Source organism: Podarcis muralis, chromosome 5, assembly GCF_964188315.1.
Source record: "Podarcis muralis chromosome 5, rPodMur119.hap1.1, whole genome shotgun sequence".
NCBI classification, from domain to species: Eukaryota; Metazoa; Chordata; class Lepidosauria; order Squamata; family Lacertidae; genus Podarcis; species Podarcis muralis.
The window spans coordinates 50790476-50812230 of NC_135659.1; the positions used below are offsets into that span (position 1 = coordinate 50790476).

The window sequence follows — 21755 nt, forward strand, 5'->3', positions numbered from 1 at the left end:
TGTAACACTATAAGGCTAGCTAACCTAGATTCCAGTGCTTTGGCTTGCTGTGCTTTAAAGGTGAACTACAGAAGAAGAATAGAATCTGGGCTTGCAGGGAACCTGGCTGAACCATGAAGTATCAAGGGCATTTACATTAATGTTTACTTATCCATTCAACTAAATAACAATAAAGAGCATAGTATGTTGTCCTCTTTAAATTACCTTTTAAGACTCTTATAAACAACTTTCTCAACTGCATCTCTCTCTGTGCAAATTGAATCTCAAATCAATGCTTCTAGAGACCAAAGTACTTAAGGAGCTCCCAAATGACACACCTTCATTTTGGCAGTGAATATAGCCTGCTCACACAAGCAAATGACATAGCTGGAATGGTGAGAGTTGCAGGGAGGCTAAAGGGGCAGTGTGTCAAAAGGGGTGGTCCACAATCCCTTGCACTATGATGCAGGGCTGGTAGGATACAAAGATGGGCTTGTTCAGGGCAGTCACTTGGCTTGACAAAATATGTCTGGCCAGCGCTGCCTGTAAACTAACAGTGCAGTAATGTTACTTTAAGCCCAAACTACATTTTTTTCCAGAGCAATAGCTAAGGCCTGCTTCACACATTATATAGTGATGAACATTTTGCTGCCATGTGTACATACAGTAGGAAGTCACAGTTGCTCCTGACTCCCTGCATCTGTAATGCATGAATAATGTAAAATGGAATGGGCTGTTCAGCCCTATGTGTGTTGTGTTGTTCTGCTTTTATACCATCCCTTCCTTTAAAGAGCCCAGGGTAAAGCACATGGTTCTTAAACATCTCCCCTTCAAGAGGGGCAACAAAAGTTTCACCAGTTTGCATTTGTACCCATAAAGACTGGCAACCCCTGCTCTAGATATACCTGAAGTCCAAGTTCACCTGCACTGCTGTAGTTGACTCACACTAATGTAATACATTGCAGCACACTCCTATGTGTGTGCCTATGCAAAAGCAAGTTCTGTTGAGTTCAATGTGCCTTGTGCCCAGAAAATTGGGGGTAGGATTGCTGCCTTGTACATTGTTAGTTCCCCCCACCCTCACTCATTACATAGCATGGAACTCGCTTTGCTGACAAACTTTTCCACTGGCCATTAAGAGTCTGGGACCTTTCAGAAAAAGCTAGCTTCAGCTCTGGCTGGCTTTATAGGCACCATACAGCATATAAATATGGCCACTATTTTATTGTTTTACCACAGACACATGAACCACACTCCCACAAGGAAGTGGCTTGTCTTAGATTTCTTTTTATCTGGGTTTGTGCCCCACCCATTTTCTAGCTTCAAAGGTAAGCCGCCGAGATTGATTTCTAGCCTCTTCGTAATGAACATAATTATGCAGCCTGGAATGGTGAAAAAAGCAACAACCCAGAGGAGCTATCAAAGGCTTGTGCTGCCTTCAAAGGGACCTATAAGGATCTGGCACGCTGCCCATTGTGGCTCTGTCAAACAGACTCCTTGCTTGTGCAACGAAACCTCAAATATCTTTTGGGGGCTAGCCCCTGGGGAACTGCAGTGTTAACATTCACTGAGCTACAAAGCAGAAGGGTGCAGCTTTGCAGGGGCAGAAGTCTCTGAGGCAAGCCTGCCCAGGAACTTCACTCTTTGAGGCCCTCTGAAAACAGAGGGAGGGGATGAGACTCTCTCTCTCTCTCTCTCTCACACACACACACACACACACATTTAGCATGACAGAGTATGAAATAGCCTCCCTGCAGACTCGTATGTCTCTGCATCCCCCTTGCCTGCTATAAGGCAGGCTTTGAAAATACAGTTTTGTTTCAGTGGACGTTCTGTTAGTGCAAGGACTTTGGGTTGTGTACTGAGCCTGCATTGATCAGTAAGCAAATGTCGTCTCCCTGTGTCATAGATGTTTTAGCTGAGATTCCTGAATTGCAGGGGGTTGGGCTAGATGACCCCTGGGGTCCCTTCCAACTCTACAGTTCTATGAATGTGCTTCCTGCCTAACAGTTATATAGCAAGCAGGGCTGCGGTCCTTGACACACATTAGAGTGTGGCACAGACTTCAGACAAAACAAACCTGAATAGGGTCACACCATCAGCATCTTTCAGGCTTGTTTGGGTTTTATCTGGATTAGTCCATCAGTTGTGGCTACAAGTCCTACTCACTTCTAGAGCAGTTCTGCAGACTTCAGGGGGAGCATTTGTGCAAACCCTTTCTTAGGGGCATCACATGGAACACTCAACTTTCTGCAGGCCTTTGAAAAGCCCAAGAGTGTGACACCTTGAGTTTTAACTGCGGAGGTTCTCAAACTTCCATCAGAGGTAGCTTTCCTAACTAGATAAATGTTTGGGGTACCCCTATCTTGGAATGATGGATCAAGAAAATCCCATGTTCTTAGAACTAGTCCCTTTAGTCACAGTGAGATTCCCCTGCATGATTGCCCACTGAATAAAAACTCCCTTTTACAAATCAGATGGTGTGTGTAAGGATTTAAAGAGTAACCTTTAGAGCTTTGTTCCTGGCATGCTCTCTCTAGCTCCTCTTTGAATAATCTATGCTGTTCCTTATTTTATACAGGCATGTGAAGGGGAAGCAGCAACATAATTCCTCCAGTTTGCTGGGATGCAAATTGGGGGTGTTGCAGAAAACCCAAGCAAAGGCTCTTATCTCATCCAACCACCAACTTGAGAAGCTTCAAGCAAGAAAGGAAATAAGCCTATTTAGAGGAAAACCAATTTATTTGTAGACCCACAATCAACAGTCCAAACACAAAGGTGTTATGTTCTGGAAAAGCCTTCAGAAAGCTAAAGATGTAAATGAGAGATGTCAGGTGGAGGAAGTGAGGGGAAACAGAATGGGAGAAACAGAAAACAGCTGGAGAAAAGAGGATACAGGGTGGAATAAAGGTAATTTTAAATGAAGAAGTAAAAGGTACACTCCTAAGCAGACATAAAAGGGACACTGCAGCTTAATTGGTCTGTCCCATCTTTGGTTAGGACTAGTCTGGGAGATAAGATGCACAACATTAGGGATTGTGCAGCAAAGTAAGGGGTTGGTGAATCTAGATTTCTTCATCCAAACAAGGCACAAGTAATTCCTCTAGGATTAGCAGGTAAAGAAGTAACAGGAGAGGACAAGGTGGGGAATGAACGCTCTGTGCAAACAGCAGGAGGTAACTGCCAAGAGTCCACACGAAGACGGTTGCCAGGACTATTTAAATATGAATCTAACAAACAAGCAAGCGATACAACAGTTAGATACAGCTTCCAGTGGCGGCATTGAGTACACATATGAGTCCCATTGATCTGAGCTGTTGTTGGACAAGTGTCTGGGCACAACTGGGCTGGTATAATTGCTGGGCATCTCCTGTGCCACACCTTGGTACCAAGAACAGTGGCAGAATTTTCTGGAGAAACTCCAAAAATACTGTTTTATTCCCCCTGAAATACAGCAATAATTGGGGGGCCAGAGCACGTCTTCCTCAGCAATAAGGCTATGCAATATCTTTGAAGACCATTTGCTAGGGAACAACTTTGGCTCAGGGTTACTGTCTTCAAACCCCGTTTGCAAGGTTCCTGGAGGATTGTGACTGATCAATATGGGAAGCAGAATGATGGGCTGAATGGATTTTTGGTCTGGTGGATCAGGGCTCTTATGGCAAATATGGGGTCACTGCTCCCTGTTTTCCTGCTAGACTCTCTGGAACACCTTTGGATCCGATTGATAAAAAGTGTAAATAGAAGTGCAATTTAAAAGTATATATGTAAAACTCAAGGAAGGAGCCAACTAGGCCTCCAAATCACAGTTGGGTTGCATCTCCTTTCACATGTAACATACTCGGCGGTTTTGCGCTGGGCTGACTCGCCTCCACAGCTGCTTCACTTCTTGTGCAAGAATCCCACAGTGCAGCTCTTCAAAATCCAAGCAAGGCCTCCCTTGGCAATGTGAACAAGAGTTAGTGCGGTCACTGAACGAAAGTCCATTTCCCCGAGAGCTGCATGGCTCTGAACACAAGGCACAAGGAGCACAAAGGGACAGGGAAAGGACTAGGTCAGGCTGGTGCCAATTCCCAAAAAAGAAAGAAAAAACAAGTCTCTTTGTAGACTAAGTCAGCTGACTCACAACTTTATAGTCATGGGAAATCAGGGCAGCATCTTGCAGAGGATGCTCTTCCCGGTCAGAAGCCTTTACGCCTCCCTTGGCTGGTCAGAATCTGAATAGGAAAATTGTCTTCCAACTGCTTAGTAGCTGTAGAGGGAAAGAGGTGTGTCCTCCATCATGTCATCCTGTAAGCAAAAAGGGGGGAAAGGGAGACCTTGTTAATTTTGCACAGTCCTGAAGGAGCAGGAGTAGGTGAAGGGCATAAAAGCAAGCAGTGCACACAGGCCCTCAGCCCATGCCACAAGTAGTAGTAGCAGCACTAGCAGTAATTTTATTTATATGTTGCCCATCCAACTGGGTTGCCCCAGCCACTCTGGTCGGCTCCCAACAAAATATTAAAAACACAATGAAACATCAAACATTAAAAACTTCCCTGAAGTCTTCTAAACGTCAAAGAGTTATTTATTTCCTTGACATCTGAAGGGAGGGCATTCCACATGGCCGGCGCCACTACTGAGAAGACCCTCTGCCTGGTTCCCTGCAAGCTCACTTCTCGATTTGAGGGAACCACTAGAAGGCCCTCAGAGCTGGATCTCTGTGTCTGGGCTGAACGATGGGGGTGGAGACACTTCTTCAGGTATACAAGTATGCACTCTATGACTTGCCCCATTCCACAGACACTCTGAAGTAACCTTCTTGCTGTTATCAGACTACTGCTGTATTTGAAAGAGATGGGCAGCCTCAGGAGAGGCAGACAGATAAGATTTATTGTGTACTGGCATCTAGGCCATGCTCCAGGTGAGATGCCCTAATGTGAAGGCCCACAGCTGGAGAGCTCATTCAACTTAAATTGGGGGGGGGGGGTCCTAACCTTTGTCACTCTTACTGTGGGGGGAATCTATGGTGCCATTTTCAAGCCCCCCCCTCTCTGAAATGGTCCCTCCATGTGGTCTGGAGGCACTTCATCCAATCACCCTTAATGATGGAGTAGAAGACACTAGAGATGTTCTCCTCCCAAGTCCAATTGAATCCTTCACAAAAGGTTACACTTGAATGCTACCCTAGTTAGGGTTGACTAACACTTATGGAGTCTATAGCCTTTTCAAATGCATTCTGATCATGATATTTGAAAAGTATATTTAAAAAAAACCTTCATTTCAGAGCAGGGCACTCAAGGCAGAGGAAGGAAAAGGGCCATAACTCCATGGTAGGGCATTTGTTTTGAATGCAGAAGACCTCATGTTCAATCCCTGCCACCTCCTGTTGGGCTGGGAGAAACCAAAGTCTGAAACCCTGGAAAGCCACTGCCAGTTAGGGTTGAGCTAGACTGCCTTCTGCCAAGTCAGATCAATGGTTAGCTTCCTATCTTTTAATAAGAGCCTGTGAAGTCCAGGTTAGAGGTCTAAGCGAGGAGGATTAATCGAGGGCACAAACCATAGGCAAATCCTGGAGCCGCCGGAACTGCAGCTGGCCACTGCGCTGTCGGTACCGCAAGAACCCCATAAGAGCCAGGATCCCCACTGTCACGATGAAGATGAAGATGACTGCAATCACCAGAGGGTCCTCACCTATTGGGCTGGCTTCTGGTATACTAGGTAGGTCTGCAGGAAGGAAAAAAAGTCAGTCAGCCAAACATGGATTATTGTTCCTGGCCCAGAATGGCAATTCCATACAATTACTAGGCACTTCAAAAGTCAAAACTTGTTCTGTCGCAAATACATTTTTATATACCTTTGTCTCCACTATATATCTAGTTCCCAAACTGCTCTCTATCCTTGTTTCTACCTGCATGGAATAAGAGCTCCTAGTGAGTACCTTCGCCATCTCCCACGTCTGTGGTAGAGGCCTTCTTTTGCACGTGGTTAGCTGGTTGCTCTGTTTCCACTGGTGGGACTCTGGGAGATGTGAGTGTGGAGGAGACAATGCCTGGTGTTAATATGGTAGTGCTAGAGGCACTCGCTGTGAGCACTCTTCCATCCGTATCAGTTGCATTTGTAGCCAAGGTGGACTCGGCACTGCTCCCCTCTGTGACAGCATCAGGGTTTGCCACCGACATAGTTTCTGGCCTCCCTTCTGTAGGCCCCGAGGTGATGAGTGCGGAAGCTGTTGGCTGGGAAGGAGATGTTGGCCCTGGAGGCAGAGACAAGAGAGACACCCACAAGTGAATCAAGCGAGGATCCTGGGTCTTTGATGTGCAAGAACAAATGAAAATAATCCTGCATGATCATTTCCTCTCTATTACTACAATTCTAGCACATGGGTGGAGCAGACCCAGAGTCCAGAACAAAGTATACCAAACTGGCAAAGAGATTTAGATCAATGGCTGAAACACACTAGTGGATACTCATAGCCCTTTGCTATAGTTTGTCTTACAATAGCAAGCTTTCTGAGACGTGTTGTGCAGAAAATATCCGTTCTTAGATTAGTCAGTTGGCAGAATCTGGGTTTTTCAGCTGCAGAGCCTGGAAATCTTAGGGTGCAAACTGAGACAGCTAAACTGATCTACACAAAATAATTAGAAGAGGGTTCTGACTGAAATCCTAGAAACCAAATCTTTAGTTCCAAACATACTTTTTCAATTATATGAGACAAGCCAGGAGTCAGAGATCATCCCCGCCTCAAAGAATCATGGGAACTGTAGTTTGCCCCCACAGAGCTACAATTCCCAGCACCCTCAACAAAATGCAGTTCACAGGATTCTTGAGTGGTGGAGATGTGCTTTAAATATATGGCGTGTACACAGCCTAGCTTTTCTTTTATCATGTGGCCCAAGGGGGCGGGGGAAGGTGAATTAGCATAGCGTACCCTATACAGGAAAAGGAAGTTCAAAGGCAAGCCCCACTGCATGGTGCATAGAGGAATCTCTTGGAGCGTTACAGCATCAGCAATCAATTGCCTGCCCAAGCACATCAGAGATAGATGCCTACAGATCAATGCCTATGTCAATATGTGTTTTGCATCATTTGTTTCTGACGCATCAGACACAGAGCTTTCCCCTCCTCCCGCTGTCAACAATGGTTCCCTGAGAGAAACTGCTCTTTATCCTAAAGCCACCAAAACCAATAAAAAGTAGTCAAAGAACAATCAGAGAAAGAATTCTGCCTTCATGGACACCTGGACTCCCAGTATGGAATAGTTCCTGCTAATCATATAGAACCCTGCAGCACATCTTGCTGTGATTTTCTCATCCTTTGAAGAAAGTTGAAAATAACTTTCCCTATTTTTGTTACAATGCCATAACTTTTTTAAAAATACACTTATAAGCTTTTACAATATACAAAATAAATATAAATATTAATTTAATTTGCAGAAAATCATTTACTTATTTAGACTCCCCTCTCCCTCTTTCTGTGGTTCCTTGTTTATATTTTAATTTACTGCATAGCAAATTATTCCAATTTGTTATGCCATAACTTTATATATATATGGAGCAAGGCATTTGCCCAGGTGTCTGACTTTCTGTTCTCCATTTACTGCTTGACAACAAGCCAGAATTATCTGCCTTCCATTTTATGAAAAACTGCAGGGTTTTCAAAGTGTATTGAAGTTTACATGAGGGATTGAATAAATATCCTGTGTTAACAGAACTATAATTGTCATTGAAGAGGTAATATTTATGCCTAGGTTATAGAAACATCTAATTATGATTCCAGGCACTTGGGAGTTCTACTCAGATTGTGTTCTATTCTCTCCACTCCAATTTTGGCAGGTATGGGACATGGTACTAGAGCCAAAAAACTTTCTGAGGTATTCCACCTAATAAAGTCAATAGAAAAGTCTACCCAAGGCTGTGCACTCACTAACCCATTTGTAGCACAGATATGTAGTGTTTCTCCATTGGGAATCATTTATGCTTGTTCTCAATATGTGGCTTTCAATCTACAGGGGTAGGTGAAAACCCTCCCCTTGATTAGGCTATCTATATGTTTTCCTCCCCACACATGCCTCAGGTGATTGAAGAAGGAAGCAATGATTGCAGTCTTGGTATATGCACACCCACAACATAATTGCAGGTATGGATACAACCCCCAGTGCCAGGATTGCTTACATCTTGTTACAAATGTGAGGTATTGCAGAATCAATCCACAATGAGCTTTTATTTTTGGAATGAAACCAGTTTCTCAAGAAATACTTTTCAGGGAAATAAAAATATGCAGTAGGATCTAGATTGTGCAAGGACTATATCGAAAAAACACACGCAAGCATTCAGTCTCCTTTGATGACAGAACAAAATGTTGTGTGTACACAACCCAAGTTGCTTGAGAATTAAGCAACATTCCATGGGAAATGGTTGACTACTACCAGGTCTTACCTTGTACCTCCTTTGGCTGAGAGGGCTCTGTAGACATGACATTTGTACTGGAAATAACCCAGGCTGTGGTACTGATGGGTTCGGAATCATTCAGACGGGTCTGGTTCACTTCAACCAAGTTTGTAGTTGCAGCAGGAAGTGAATGGATGTCAGCACTACTGTTGGCAACATGCGTTGTGTTCTGTAGTCTTGCTGTGGTGCTTAAGGAGCCGTGTACAGTAGGTGCCAGAGGTTCAAGCGGGACTGAGCTACTGACATTTAACTGTGAAGCAACGGTGGCATTGCCATCCACACTTATGGCAGTAGGGGGAATTGTCCAGTTGCCAGGGCCGCCAGCCTCCGTGTGAGGGAGCACGAAGTGTGACACAGTGCCAGATTGAGCTGATGATAAATTCTGCCCATCTCCTAATGCAGGAAAAACAAACAGAGGGAAGCTAAAATCACAGACACATGCCCAGAAGGTCAGCTGCTTCCAGCAAGGGGAAAATAAGAGGGAAAGGGAAGGAACAGAGCCCACAGGACAAATCAATTACAATTACAGGGTGGGGAGGAAACTCCTCTTCTATTAACCTCCTCCTCTAGTCGCACTGCAGCCATCCAGTTCTCTGCAGAATGGAAATAATTTTCTCCAAACCTCACCCTCTGCTCCTCAAACATACAAAGTATGACAAACCAATGTATTGGAGCTTCATACTGGAGTAGGAAAGGTACCTACGGCCACTGATGATCATTGTTGGGTAAAGAATCAGAGAGAGAAATCAGTAGAGTTACAAAGTCAAGGATTTGAAGAAGCGCTATTTCCCCACCTCCAAAGATAACAATGAAGCTATGTAGACCAAAACATTTTGTGAGGTTGCTTCCTTGCAAAATACAGTGGTACCTCGGGTTAGAGACGCTTCAGGTTACAGACGCTTCAAGTTACAGACTCTGCTAATCCAGAAATAGTACCTCGGTTTAAGAACTTTGCTTCAGGATGAGAACAGAAATCGCGCGGCGGCGGCACAGTGGCAGTGGCAGTCCCCATTATCTAAAGTGGTACCTCAGGTTAAGAACAGTTTCAGGTTAAGAATGGATCTCCAGAACGAATTAAGTTCTTAACCAGAGGTACCACTGTATGAAAAAGGAGTAAAGACAAAAAATACAGTAGGCCAAGGTTGAAATCTAACACCCCTGAAAAACAAGTTTTTATGATCTCAAAGTTCAAGTCAATTTGAGAATCTCATGTCCTTCTGCAATCAAATATATTTATAGTGACCTCATTCTTTAAGTACTGATCCTGGTGTACACAAAATGGAACCATCCATTCACAAGAGAGAGATGATAGCAGGCTTGGAGGTGAACCCCCGAGTTTTCAGAAGTGCAAAAAAAATCAAGGGGAGGGACTTAACTGGTGGTGGGAACAACCCAAAACAATTTGAATCAAGTATGCTTGGTAGCCATTGCTGTCTCTGCAGAAGAATCACTTCAGCGTGAATGAAGGATCTCGTACGTCCCATACAGTGTTGAAGAATCAACAGCAAATAAGACAGTTAAGTGTGGCATGGGAGGAAGTCCCACACCACTTGCTCACACAGTAAAGCAGGAGTTAAAACTGGACTCACACTCTCCACCCACAAACCACAGAATTACAGCTTCTCAATAACTCTTTACTCATTTTATTCCAGTCTTGGTCTCTGCTGAGGCAGCTGTTCCTCTGCATTGCTGAAAGAACCCTCATGCTGGAGCACAACTGGGCTGGCTTCTTCACCCAAACTCAACACACCTACACAGCAGGCTCAGGATAATGACTTATGGGGAAAACAGCATGCCAAGTCTCATCAGCATGCCAAAATGTTTGTCTGGGGAGTATGGTGTGTGCATGAGATAGCTTCTATCATAAGGCAGCCCCCAATGCCTTTTGAATTTAAGCTTTTACCTACAGTTATCAGAGTAAACATAACACACCAGACTGTGACTAAACCCTCCATCCTGAGGACGGGGAAAGGTTGGTGATAGTCTTTGGCTACTCTGACATGGGCTTGGTGGTAATCTACAGCACAGCAGTAGCAACAGGATCCTGGCCTTGTCCTTTGTTGCCTTGCTGTTACTGAGGTACCGGTACTTGGCCAGTTCTGCTTTACACATGTGGATGTCAAGGGCTTTGTGATTGTGACCCTTCTGACAACCAGCTGTTGCACCCTTCTAAAAGGCATCCAAGAAGAATGAATACTGCTCATTAACCATCTTTATAATCACACACATACCACCTCTGGCTCATTTAGCAAATCCCATTGGATTAGTATGAGAGAAGGTGCTTTTTAATACATGTCAAGTAACTAGTTTGCTCATTTTGAACCTGCAAGGCATCCAAGTGGAGGAAATTCATTTTGTTTGTGTATGTGTATGTTCAATTTCCATGAAACTTGTTGTTTCTTTGTTTCTTTATTCAATACACATTGAATTATATTTGTATTAATTAATTAAATAAAAATAAATATTATAAACCAGTCCTATGGACCTTTGCATCTTGGCCTCCCTTGGTAGGCAATTTGACAGAGTCCTTAAGAGGGCAGTTTTCATCTTTCAATAACTGCCATGACATGCATTTGGCTTGGAAGAAAAGACTGCAGGTACCCTGAGCTCAGAAAACAAAGGAGTCACAAAAGGAAACATACTTTTCCAGTTAGAACAAAGAACTCTTTCCTTTGCATTAGCATGCAGCAATCACTTGATAAAACTTTATCATGAGCCAATAGTTGCCATGGGTTTTTTAGGTGGAAATATTAATCTAGGCAGAAGCAGTTTCTTTCTCCACTTCAACCACTCAAGCGTACAATATTAAGATGCCAACCCTCTCTTATCCTGAGCTGTGCACATTTGCAGTCACATCACAGTATGATGTCATTTGTCTCAGTGCTTTTTTCCCTTAGAAAAATAGGTGCTGGTACTCACCATGAAGTTGCTATAGCGAGTGCCACACTTTTTAACAGCACTGATTATTCTGTCTATGGGTTCTGCATCATTCAGTTCATATCAACTCACATTTTAAAAAAGCTGCAATGGCAGAAAAGACAACTCTGACAAAGATGTGAAAGCTCCACAAGACTTAGAAGCCTGCAGAGCTTTGAGTGGATGTTCTCATACTTGGAGATGGGCATTCTGCCTCTCACACAATGCTCACTTCTGTTCTGGACCGCTTCTTTTTTGGCTCCTGCAGTTAAATGCCACATCCTACCTTCCCCTCAACACTATCTTTTAGGGAGCAGTGTTAAGGGCAATGGAGAAGTTGTAGTCCAAAACACCAGGTTGGCATAGGCTGTTATAAAAAGTAACACCAAAGTAGCATGCCAGAATAAATAAAGCAAGCATGTTTAGTAAGTATATCACATACACAGTCCCGTTTTTATTGCAGCTGCAGGATGTGAAAGAGATTAAACATTCAACCTTACATTTCTACAGTCCTTTGCCTACCTGAGTCTTTCTGGTCTCACACCAACCTGGGGAACTGAGAAACAATTTGCTGATTTTGAGCCTTAAAACTGGGGTACAGCCAACTCATGCAATATGCAGCAGATGGAAGCAGAGCCAGGCTCTGGGTAAAGGCTACCTCTTCCTGTCAAGCGTAACTAATCATTATGTGATAAATTAAACCTTTAGTCATGAAAAAGATAATAATAGAAAAGTGGCAACCTTAAAGACTGCAGACAGTAAACCTCATTTGTACTATTTATGTGTTCACACCCAGAAGCTTCCAGTTCCAGGGGACCAACATTTGTTTACTATTCTGGGTGTTCTAAGTGCTTCCAGCGAACCACAGAATCTGGCTAAGGGTGGCACTACCTGTTGCAAGAAACATCTCTGAAAACAGCAGCTCTGTGTTGAAACCCAACTTGCAACATGTGATATTTTACCTTAACATACAGGCAACCCCCACATTTACGCGGGGGGTTACGTTCTGGGGAACCACACATTTAAGTGAAATTGTGTATATTTGAAACACTTCTGGAAAAAACCTGCAAACACCCCAGTCATTGTAAAACCTACCCTTTCTGTCTAATTAAGGTCCATTGGGACATTTACAAAGATGCAAGAATCAAAGGCTAAAGGAAAGAAAGCTAATTACAGAAAATATTCATTCATGCAAATCAATAAACACAAAGGTCTAGATCACTGCAATTGTCATTATGGTGCTTCCACATAAATAGGCTGGCTAGTGATCAATACTCTAAATCAGAGCACCTGTCACTCTCACAAGGTACATGCCCAGGGGAGTAATAGTTCATCCTATTGCTGCTAATCTACATAGATGTAAGATACACAGTGGTACCTTGGTTTGAGAACAGCCCTGTTTACGAACTAGTCGGTTTACAATCTCCACAAAACCGGAAGTAGTGTCCCGGTTTGTGAACTTTACCTCGGTTTAAGAACGGAATCTGCGCCTTGGTTTAAGTATGGTTTTGGTACCACTGTAATAGGAAACTATGCTTTATTACATGAATGGACCAAGACAAGTCTCAGGCTCATGTGCTCCTCACTCTCTTTTCACGGGAGGAGAAAATTGGCAGCTTTCCCTTCCAACTTTTATAGAAACCACAGTTCCAAGTTCAGACATGATGGGGAACTGTGGTTTGTTTAAAATTAGAAGCAGAAGCTTCTAATTTCTTTACTGCCACAAAACAAAACAAAAAAGCTGGGAGGAGAAAGTACATAAAGGTCACCACAACTTGTTCTTGTAACAGGAAACCATGGCTTCCTGTTATGTCTGAACCAGACCTAAAAAGACATATTTACCTTCACAGCAATGTAATTATGTTCAATCTAAACATCTCCTTCCTGTTTACTGGCTACTGTCACCCAACTGATCAATATGCAGAAGAATCTTACTTTGAGCTACTGGTCAAGCATGGCCTTTCTTCAACTACAGAACAGTGCAGTTAGATTACTCATCTAATCTCTCCCATAATGAGCATACTGCACGCAAAATTTCCCTGAGAGACTCTCTGGTCATTGGAAGAGGTTGTCCTTTTCTCTGTTTCTACACATAGTAGTCTGTTATAGAACACACTGCAAAGTACATACAGGAGATGAGCTTGTATTCTGTCATAAGGCCCAGACAGAAAGCTGGTCAAGCAAGGAACGTAGACCTAGGGATTGAAACTAGGGCCGCAAAGCCCAGCTGAAATAAATTCAAGACCTGTGAGAAGTTTTTTGTTTTTGTTATTTGCGGTGCTCCCACTTAAACATGTGCAATTCTAGATGAGCTGATTAGCTGGCTGCTTATTGTGCACTCTGAAAAGCTTATATCACTGGTACAGCCTGCCCACAACCTCCTGTTTGAAGCCATCAAGGTGGAAGTCACCTTGGAAGCTGAGGCAGCCTGGACAAGCATCAATCTCTTTCTGAGTTAAAGTAACCACCATACCTGCTGCCAATAATGCCCCACCCTGCATCTGCTGCCTCTGTCACTGCTGAGAGTCATTCTGCTGCTATTACTACCTTTGTTGCTCACCCAACTTTCTGCAATTCTAAGTCTGTTTGGAAAAGCAAACCAGGACCTTTTGAACTAGATTTCCTTTCCTACAGTGACACTTGGAAAGGCCACAGAGCTCTGGGTGGCAATGGGTAGCTCTGCGGCAGAAAAAAGGCCTTCTTTTCGCAATGGAGTCATCATCACTGATGAAATCAGGGGTGGTGAGGGAGATCTGATCCCTTCTATGTTTGTGTGACAAGTGACTAATAAGTTTAATAAATGGTGATGATGATCAGTCCTTTTTTCCCCAGGGGGTACTGCAGTGCTGGCAGCTCCTTTTTTGTTGTTAAAAAGTGTGGCACTTATTGTAACAACTTCATGGTGAATACTGGCACCTATTTTTCTAGGGAAAAAAGCACTGATGATGATGGATTTTGAGAAAGTTTTAAGAAGATCCTGCTGGATGGTCCATCTAGCCCAGGGGTAGGCAACCTAAGGCCCAGGGGCCGGATGCAGCCCAATCGCCTTCTCAATCCGGCCCGCGGACGGTCCGGGAATCAGTGTGTTTTTACATGGGTAGAATGTGTGATTTTATTTAAAATGCATCTCTGGGTTATTTGTGGGGCATAGGAATTCGTTCATTTTTCTTCTTCAAAATATAGTCCAGCCTACCACATGGTCTGAGGGACGGTGGACCAGCCCACGGCTGAAAAAGGTTGCTCACCCCTGATCTAGCCCACCATCCTGTCTTCATGGTAGCCAACCAGATGCCTTCTGGGAAGCATACAAGCAGAACTGAGCTCAACAGCACCCTCCGCTCCTGCAGTTCCCTGCAAGTGGTATTCAGAAGCATTCTGCCTTCAACAGCAAAGGTAGAACATAGCCAATGTGGCTAGTAGCTGTGATAGCTTTATCCTCAATGAATTTGTCTAATCCTCTTTTAAAGCCAAGTCACTGGTCATCCCTACTTCTTGTGGGAGGAGGCTTCTGAGAAGCCTGTACGGCTAATGTCTGCCGATTTCCTTGGGCTCAGGCCTCCTTGGAACCTACTTCTGAGTAAACTTATTCCTTTTATTATTTCAATGGGGCTTTCGCCCAAGGAAATCAACAGAAAACAATTGCAGCCTTGTAAAAATATATGCCTGTGCAAATTTGATTGATTGAAAATTGAAGCTGAAACCCACTTGATTAAAAAGCATACGCACTCTCACACACCACACCCAAGGAGAGTTCATAATATTGGTTTACTTGATTGATCAAAACAATTTTTTTTTACTTAAAAAAAAAACCCCTCTAAAAATGTAAAGAGTGGAAGCCATAGCTGAAACGCATATTCTGGCCATGGACTCTAAGTGGGCATAGGCAACAAGGCACTGCTTAGAAAACACCTTCTTTTTTAAAAAGAAAGGAAATTGTGACTCACAGAATAATAGAAAATAACTTTGTCTACCTTAACAATATACAGTGGTACCTTGGGTTAAGAACTTAATTAGTTCCGGAGGTTCGTTCTTAACCTGAAACCGTTCTTAACCTGAAGCACCACTTTAGCTAATGGGGCCTCCCGCTGCCGCTGCGCCACTGGAGCACAATTTCTGTTCTCATCCTGAAGCAAAGTTCTTAATCCGAGGTACTATTTCTGGGTTAGTGGAGCCTGTAACCTGAAGCATCTGTAACCCGAGGTACCACTGTATAGTCCACCCTCCCATGGAGGACAATTTTAATACCTAGGTATTATGTAGCACTTTGTCCTACATTATTTTAGTAATCTATGGGCCAGAGATGAGAGATATTAGCCTATCTCAAAGGGCAGGAGAGGAGAGGGCTGTTGCTCTCAGGTGCTACTTGCGGGCTTCCCAGAAGCAGCTCATTGGCCACTGCAAGAACAAGATGGGCCACTGGCCTGATCCAGCAAGCTCCTCTTATGTTCTTAAGATAAAGCTTGGGGAATAACTGTGTATGCCTCCTTCAGCTGCTTATATGAAGGATGGGATACAAGTGTAATAAATAACTAATCCATATAATAGCACTGTGTAGGTCAGTATTACTATACCCAGTGCTTTTTTCTGGGGGTACGAGGGGTACGCATACCCCTAAACATTTTGTTTTTCTTGAGTCAAAATGAGAGTACCCCTAAACATTTTTTTTAGAAAAAAAATAACTGACTATACCTATAGAGCAGATGGTGGATCTGAGAACAAGATACAGTAGCTTGTGTAAGGAGGATACAGTGGTTAAATTACCAAGGTGAACAAGGCACTTTCTGTCTTCCAGTTTAGACTTTTAACCAATAGTAAATAGTAATATGCTGCCTATCAAATCTATATCCCAATTTTTCTCTGAGGAGTGAACATTTGCATACAATTCCATCCTGGTTTAGGTAAATGATCAAAGGCAGGCAATAATAATTTTTTGTACTCTTTGTACACAGGATGTATTGCAATAACAAGGTCCAATACTAATTGACTATTCCCCACCCCACCCCCACGCAAAAACATCTAACACACACCAGAGCTTTGTATCCCACACCTTTGGGGAAATAGCTTGGTTGCTTGCCAAGGTGCGTCAGAATGCTGAATGCTCTCATTCATTCCACAGCATGTGTTTATATCCAAAGGCAGAGTACATGGATCCAACTCATTTACTGCAAGTAGGGATAGGACACTTAAACATAGATGTGTGACCTGGATATGAAATATGAAACTCTGGCAAACTGCAGCCTAGAACTGTCCCTTTTCAGCAACGGTCTACAGGTTCTATTAAGAGCATGGGCCATTTGTGTGTTTCTTTAAATTATATAGAAATTGAATCCCCATGTACATCCTCGCTAGCACTTTGCATTAACACTCCAGAGGTGCAGAGAATATCGACTAGAAGCTCTTCACTGCTACTTGGCCTGTAATAATCCACCACTCAATCAAGAGTAAGCCGTACTGAATTCAGTGAAACTGATTTAGGATTGTGCTGTACACACATTTAATCCACAGACACAAACACAGAACACTGGCCCCAGAAGTGCTTTGCGAAAATGGAGCAACTCTCAGCTGCCACCCCACCAACATGTTCTGTTTAACATGAAAGAACCTTTACCAAAAAGAGTGGTATAATAAGACAGGGTTTTCAACATTTTTGGGTCCACGGCTCCCTTGACCTACTGCATTATTTCTGTGGCACCCCTGTGGGGCTCAGGAGCCCAATTATGTCACCCCTTGCCTGCAGCCTTTTCAAACACCCTCCCTTGTGGAGTGTTCCCTTATCCTCCTCTCCCTTCTCCTTGCTGCCACCCCTCTTGCTGCCACCCCTCCTCTGAGCTGCCCACCCTGCCCCAAAGAGAGGTGCCTCCTCACACTGCCCCACAGGGGCCTGGGAAGCACCCCCGGCCAGCCCCATAATCACCATTTGTCTGTGGAGTTTGTAGCCAGGGTTGCTGCAACAAACAGCTGTGCAAGCCTTTGGAAGGCACAGAAGCAAGAGGGCATCAGAGGAGGAAGGGAAGGAAGGAAAGAGGGCCAGAGGCCAGTGTTGTCCGCGGCACCCCTGGGTGCCATGGCACACTGGTTGAAAACTACTGTAATAAGAGATAGCCTTACTTTGTTTCCCAAATTCTCCAACAGCAACAGAGCAGCAGCCTGCTCCAGTTACTTGCACCTGAGGCTTTGGAAGTGGCTGACACCCATCGCATTTCCCTACATTCAATTGTCTCTTCCTCTGTTGCACAAGGCCCCTTGGATTGAACGTGTCCCATTTCATTTCCAAAGCTGCAAGAGGAACTAAGGCAGCGTTGGGGTGGGAGTGGGAAGAGAGGAGGAGACAGACACTGCCCATGTTGGCTGTGTTACACACTGCTCCCAGTGTATCTGTGACCTCAGGGCAATAGAGCAGGGCCTGGAACTGTGACAAACTAAGCGTTATGCTTCTCTGCAAATCAGGGCTCCGCTGAAGACGTGCATGTACAGAAGTCAAGCAAACACAACTACTACCCAGACACAGCCAGAGGCATTCAGGAGAGAAAGCCAAAATTCACAGACCAAAAAATAAAATAAAAACTTTCAGGAGGAGTTTTATATTTTTGAAAGTCATTTGGAGGAAGTGGGTTTCTTCATTTAGCTGGGAAAGGCACTACTGAACAAGACGAGTACCTGATTGGTTAGCTGAGACTGAGCTGGCAGGCAAATTTGAACTCCTGCCACAGGGAGTCCTAAGCAATTCTGGAGACAGCCATTCCAACGGCTCAGGAACAGAACTTAAAAACACTTAAAATATCTAAGCATCTTCAGCCCAGTCACTTTTTTAAAGAGAAGCTGCTTGGGCCTATCTTAGTTCTAACTCAGAGATTGTCTGAACCATCTCTTGGATCTGCTATCTCATGACGGCTCCGCAAGGGAAGCAGAATTTCAGCAGAACACACAGCTTGCTTTTATTTTTCCCTTCCAGAATTAGCACAAGGAGGAGACTTGTAACAAATATGGTAACTTGATGACTGGTTGCCTTTATTGCTCCCAAAGTGGATTTGTCTGGTAAAATTTGTTGCAGCTTTGGCCGCATTTAGATGCAACCTTAAACCATAATTTAGCACTCAGGCTTGCATGCTCCCTCATCCCATGCAGCTGGGATGATGATTTGACCGCAATTTACCCAGAGTCTCTGCTCACCATTGTGTTAGATCTGTGGTTTAAATTATGGTCAGTTTTAACAAACCAGCTTCATAGCCCACCATTTGAAGCTAACTTGTTTTGAAACGGGAGGTAATTCATGATAGTCCACAACCACCAGTTCAGATGCAGTGACAATAATAATAATAATAATATAAATTTTATTTATACCCTGCCCTCCCCAGTCAGGGCGGCTAACAACCAATAATAAAAACAAGTTGATTGAATACAACTTAAAAAACGAGATTAAAATACAACATTAAAACATTAAAATGCAGCCTCATCACAGGAGGAGAAAGGAAAAAAGAAAGAGGGGGAGGGAATCAAATTGACTCCAAGCCAAAGGCCAGGTAGAACAACTGTCTTAGGTTGTAGCTCAGTGTACAGTCATAGTTCATTGGTAGAGCATATGTTTTTCAGGCAGAAGGACTCAGCTTTAATCCCCAGCATTTCCAGATAGGGCTGGGACTCCCTGCTGGAAACCCTGGAGAGCTGTTCAAGCACTGTAGCCAATACTGAGCTAAATGGACCTATGGCCTAACAAAGCATATTAAAGCATTTTCCTAAGTTCTTAATGACAAACTGAGATTCTGGGAAACTGAAAGTAAATGCTGCCCAAATCCTCCTCCTGACTATGCAGGTTGTGGAAAGTATACAAGCCAGAGGCTCCCTGCAACTTGTTCCAGTTGTGCCACAGTGCCAAGCCATGGTTTAGTGTTACATTCAAATGCAGCCTCTCTCAGGTTTGGGAGCAGAGTGAGAATGAAGACAGCAGCCTTGCAAATAAGTCTGCTACACTGACTGATCCACAAAAACAGTTCATGGCGCACCTGCCCTCACATGCCAATGTCAGTTATTTGCAGTGCATACAGTCTGCAAGAAAAATATGGCTGATTATCTTCCCATTTACCAACCCCCTCCCCCACAAACTTTTCAGGCGGCTCTATAAATCAGACCCCTGCTTTGATTGGGGCGAACCCAGATATAAAAACAAGCAGCTCTGCCAGTTATTTCTAGTGCATGTCTGAATCCTGGAGTTTGATCTAGTTTCTTGAAAAGGTACATCAATCACACTGGGCAGAAAGCGACTAACGATTTCCCCAACACCATCTAAGAACTTCTGAAACATCATTGTCTTAGTGTGGTCCTGGACTTCTGCCCCAGCATCCTGCCCTAACAGCACCACTGTCCCACCCACCAGGAGGTGAGGAAACATCATAGTTTCAGACTTGTCTGCAACCAGCAAACAAACAACAGAAAGGCCTAATTTGTTATTGACTTTCAGGCGGAATTTAGCATTTCTGTTTACCCAGGCATCTGATGGCTGAAATGCGCTGTTCCTGGCAACCTTGAGATTACCGGTTGCGAGAAAGTTTTTAACTGTTTTTAGTCCGGTGTGTGTGTGTGTAAGTCTGATGTGTTTGCCACCCTGGGCTCTTTGGGGAGGAAAGATGGGATATAAATTGAATGACTAAATAAATAACTAGTCAGGGAGAAACTGAGAGGGAATCAAGGATAGGGGGAAAGCAAAGCACAAGGAGCCTCCATCAAACATTAAAAGGGTGTGAAAACTAGATCCATCCAAGCAAGGACTTCATTTGAGCTGGGGCACAGACCCAGTACAGTGGTACCTCGGGTTACAGACACTTCAGGTTACAGACTCCGCTAACCCAGAAATAGTACCTCGGGTTAAGAACTTTGCTTCAGGATAAGAACAGAAATCGTGCGATGGCGGCGCGGTGGCAGCGGGAGGCCCCATTAGCTAAAGTGGTACCTCAGGTTAAGAACAGTTTCAGGTTAAGAATGGACCTCCAGAACGAATTAAGTTCTTAATCTGAGGTATCACTGTAATATTTCTGAACGCCGAATTTCGAAATGTGAAGCAGAACTACTCACAAAAGACGGGACTACAAAAGCATATGCAGAGTGCATTTTCCTGACTGCTCTCTCTCCCGGCCAAGCGCCTCCTCCAGGACTTCGAAATTCCAGATCAGTCGAGAATAAGGGTTCTAGAAAGCCTTAAACCCCGGACATTCTCATGTTATAAACCTACAATCACAACACCTTGCAAGGACCGACGGCGGAACTCCGGGAAACCGGGGCCCCGCCGCAAGGAAGGACACCATCTGGACAGACACTACTTCGCCTCAAGCTCACGAGTTTCCAGACAGATATAGAAAGTTCTTGCGCTCTAAGGGGGCGGGGAAAACCCACCTTGGTGTCCAGGGTGGGAACGAAGCTACAGAGTCCCTTAGGATAGTAGCACGCAGGGAGCATTACTGTCTCCTGGGCTGCGGAAAATCTAGGGCGATCACATGAGAAAGCCAGATCATCAGACGCGGTAATAAAGCTGGGTTATTAGCAAACACAGGGTAGGTCCTGGCTCCTCTGAGAGACTTATAGGATGCCACCCAAGCGCGCGCCCTCTAGGGGATCTCAAGAACCCATTCAGGATCAGGACACTTTCCCGCAAGAGCGCTGGATTCCAGAGTCCCACCTAGGACGAAAGGAAGCGGTCGGAGGCTCTTTTACCTGGCAGCGGCAGGAAGGTTCCAGCGAGGAGGCAGCAAACGGCGGAGAAGCTGTAGGGGGAGCGGCGCGTTGTTGCCTCCATGCCGGGCTGATTCCGGATGGACTGGCTGGCAGCGGCGAGCGAACCGGCGGAGAAAGCGCTAAATTTCTCTGAAGAGTCCCAGGCACAGGCGCGTCTCCAGAGCTGGAAAGGAGTCTGTGCCACGTGGTTCATTCACAAGCCCACGCGCGGCCTGGGCGTGTCAGATGCGCCCCCCCCCCTCCCTCGCTCTCTACCAGGCCGGCGGGATCCTGGGTTCATCTCTTCCGCCTCCTCGGCGTAGCCCCACCAGGCGCAACCCGCCTCGTGAGTTGAAGCAAGACGTGTGGATCCTCCCCCGCCGAGTGGCCGGAGTGGCTTCTATTGGATGGAACGCCTGTGGCTGTTGGGTTTTGTCTACAGTATTTCCTAGCGCAAAGTCTGTGCTATTTCAGTTTGTGGGCGCTGCAAAGTCATCGGCGTCCGCCCCCGAGTGCGCTCCCACCCCACTGAAGGGCCAAACGGGGCCTTCGCCTTCCACCCCTTGAGCGCTTATATTTAACACACATCCTCATCCATCCAATTCAAGGTTAAATCATGGGATGCTGCGAGGGTGAGTCAGGACTTCGCGATGTATATTTCAAGCTTATTTTTGATAGTTGGTCAACAAAATTGTTCTAGCTGCAGCTGGAACAATGGCCCAGTTCAGG

General features: G+C 44.6%; 1 protein-coding gene across 1 annotated transcript; it reads right to left on the reverse strand.

The window, feature by feature from the left end:
- Positions 1–2702: 2702 nt before the first annotated feature.
- On the reverse strand, positions 2703–21513 carry LOC114599084 (uncharacterized). Its single transcript, XM_028733649.2, has 5 exons — positions 21027–21513; positions 8397–8801; positions 5900–6214; positions 5519–5685; positions 2703–4269 (listed from the first exon to the last, which is right to left on the reverse strand). Exons 1-5 carry the CDS (start codon positions 21238–21240, stop codon positions 4225–4227), a joined length of 1146 nt encoding a protein of 381 aa, XP_028589482.2. The 5' UTR covers positions 21241–21513; the 3' UTR covers positions 2703–4224.
- Between the last annotated feature and the right edge of the window lie 242 nt (positions 21514–21755).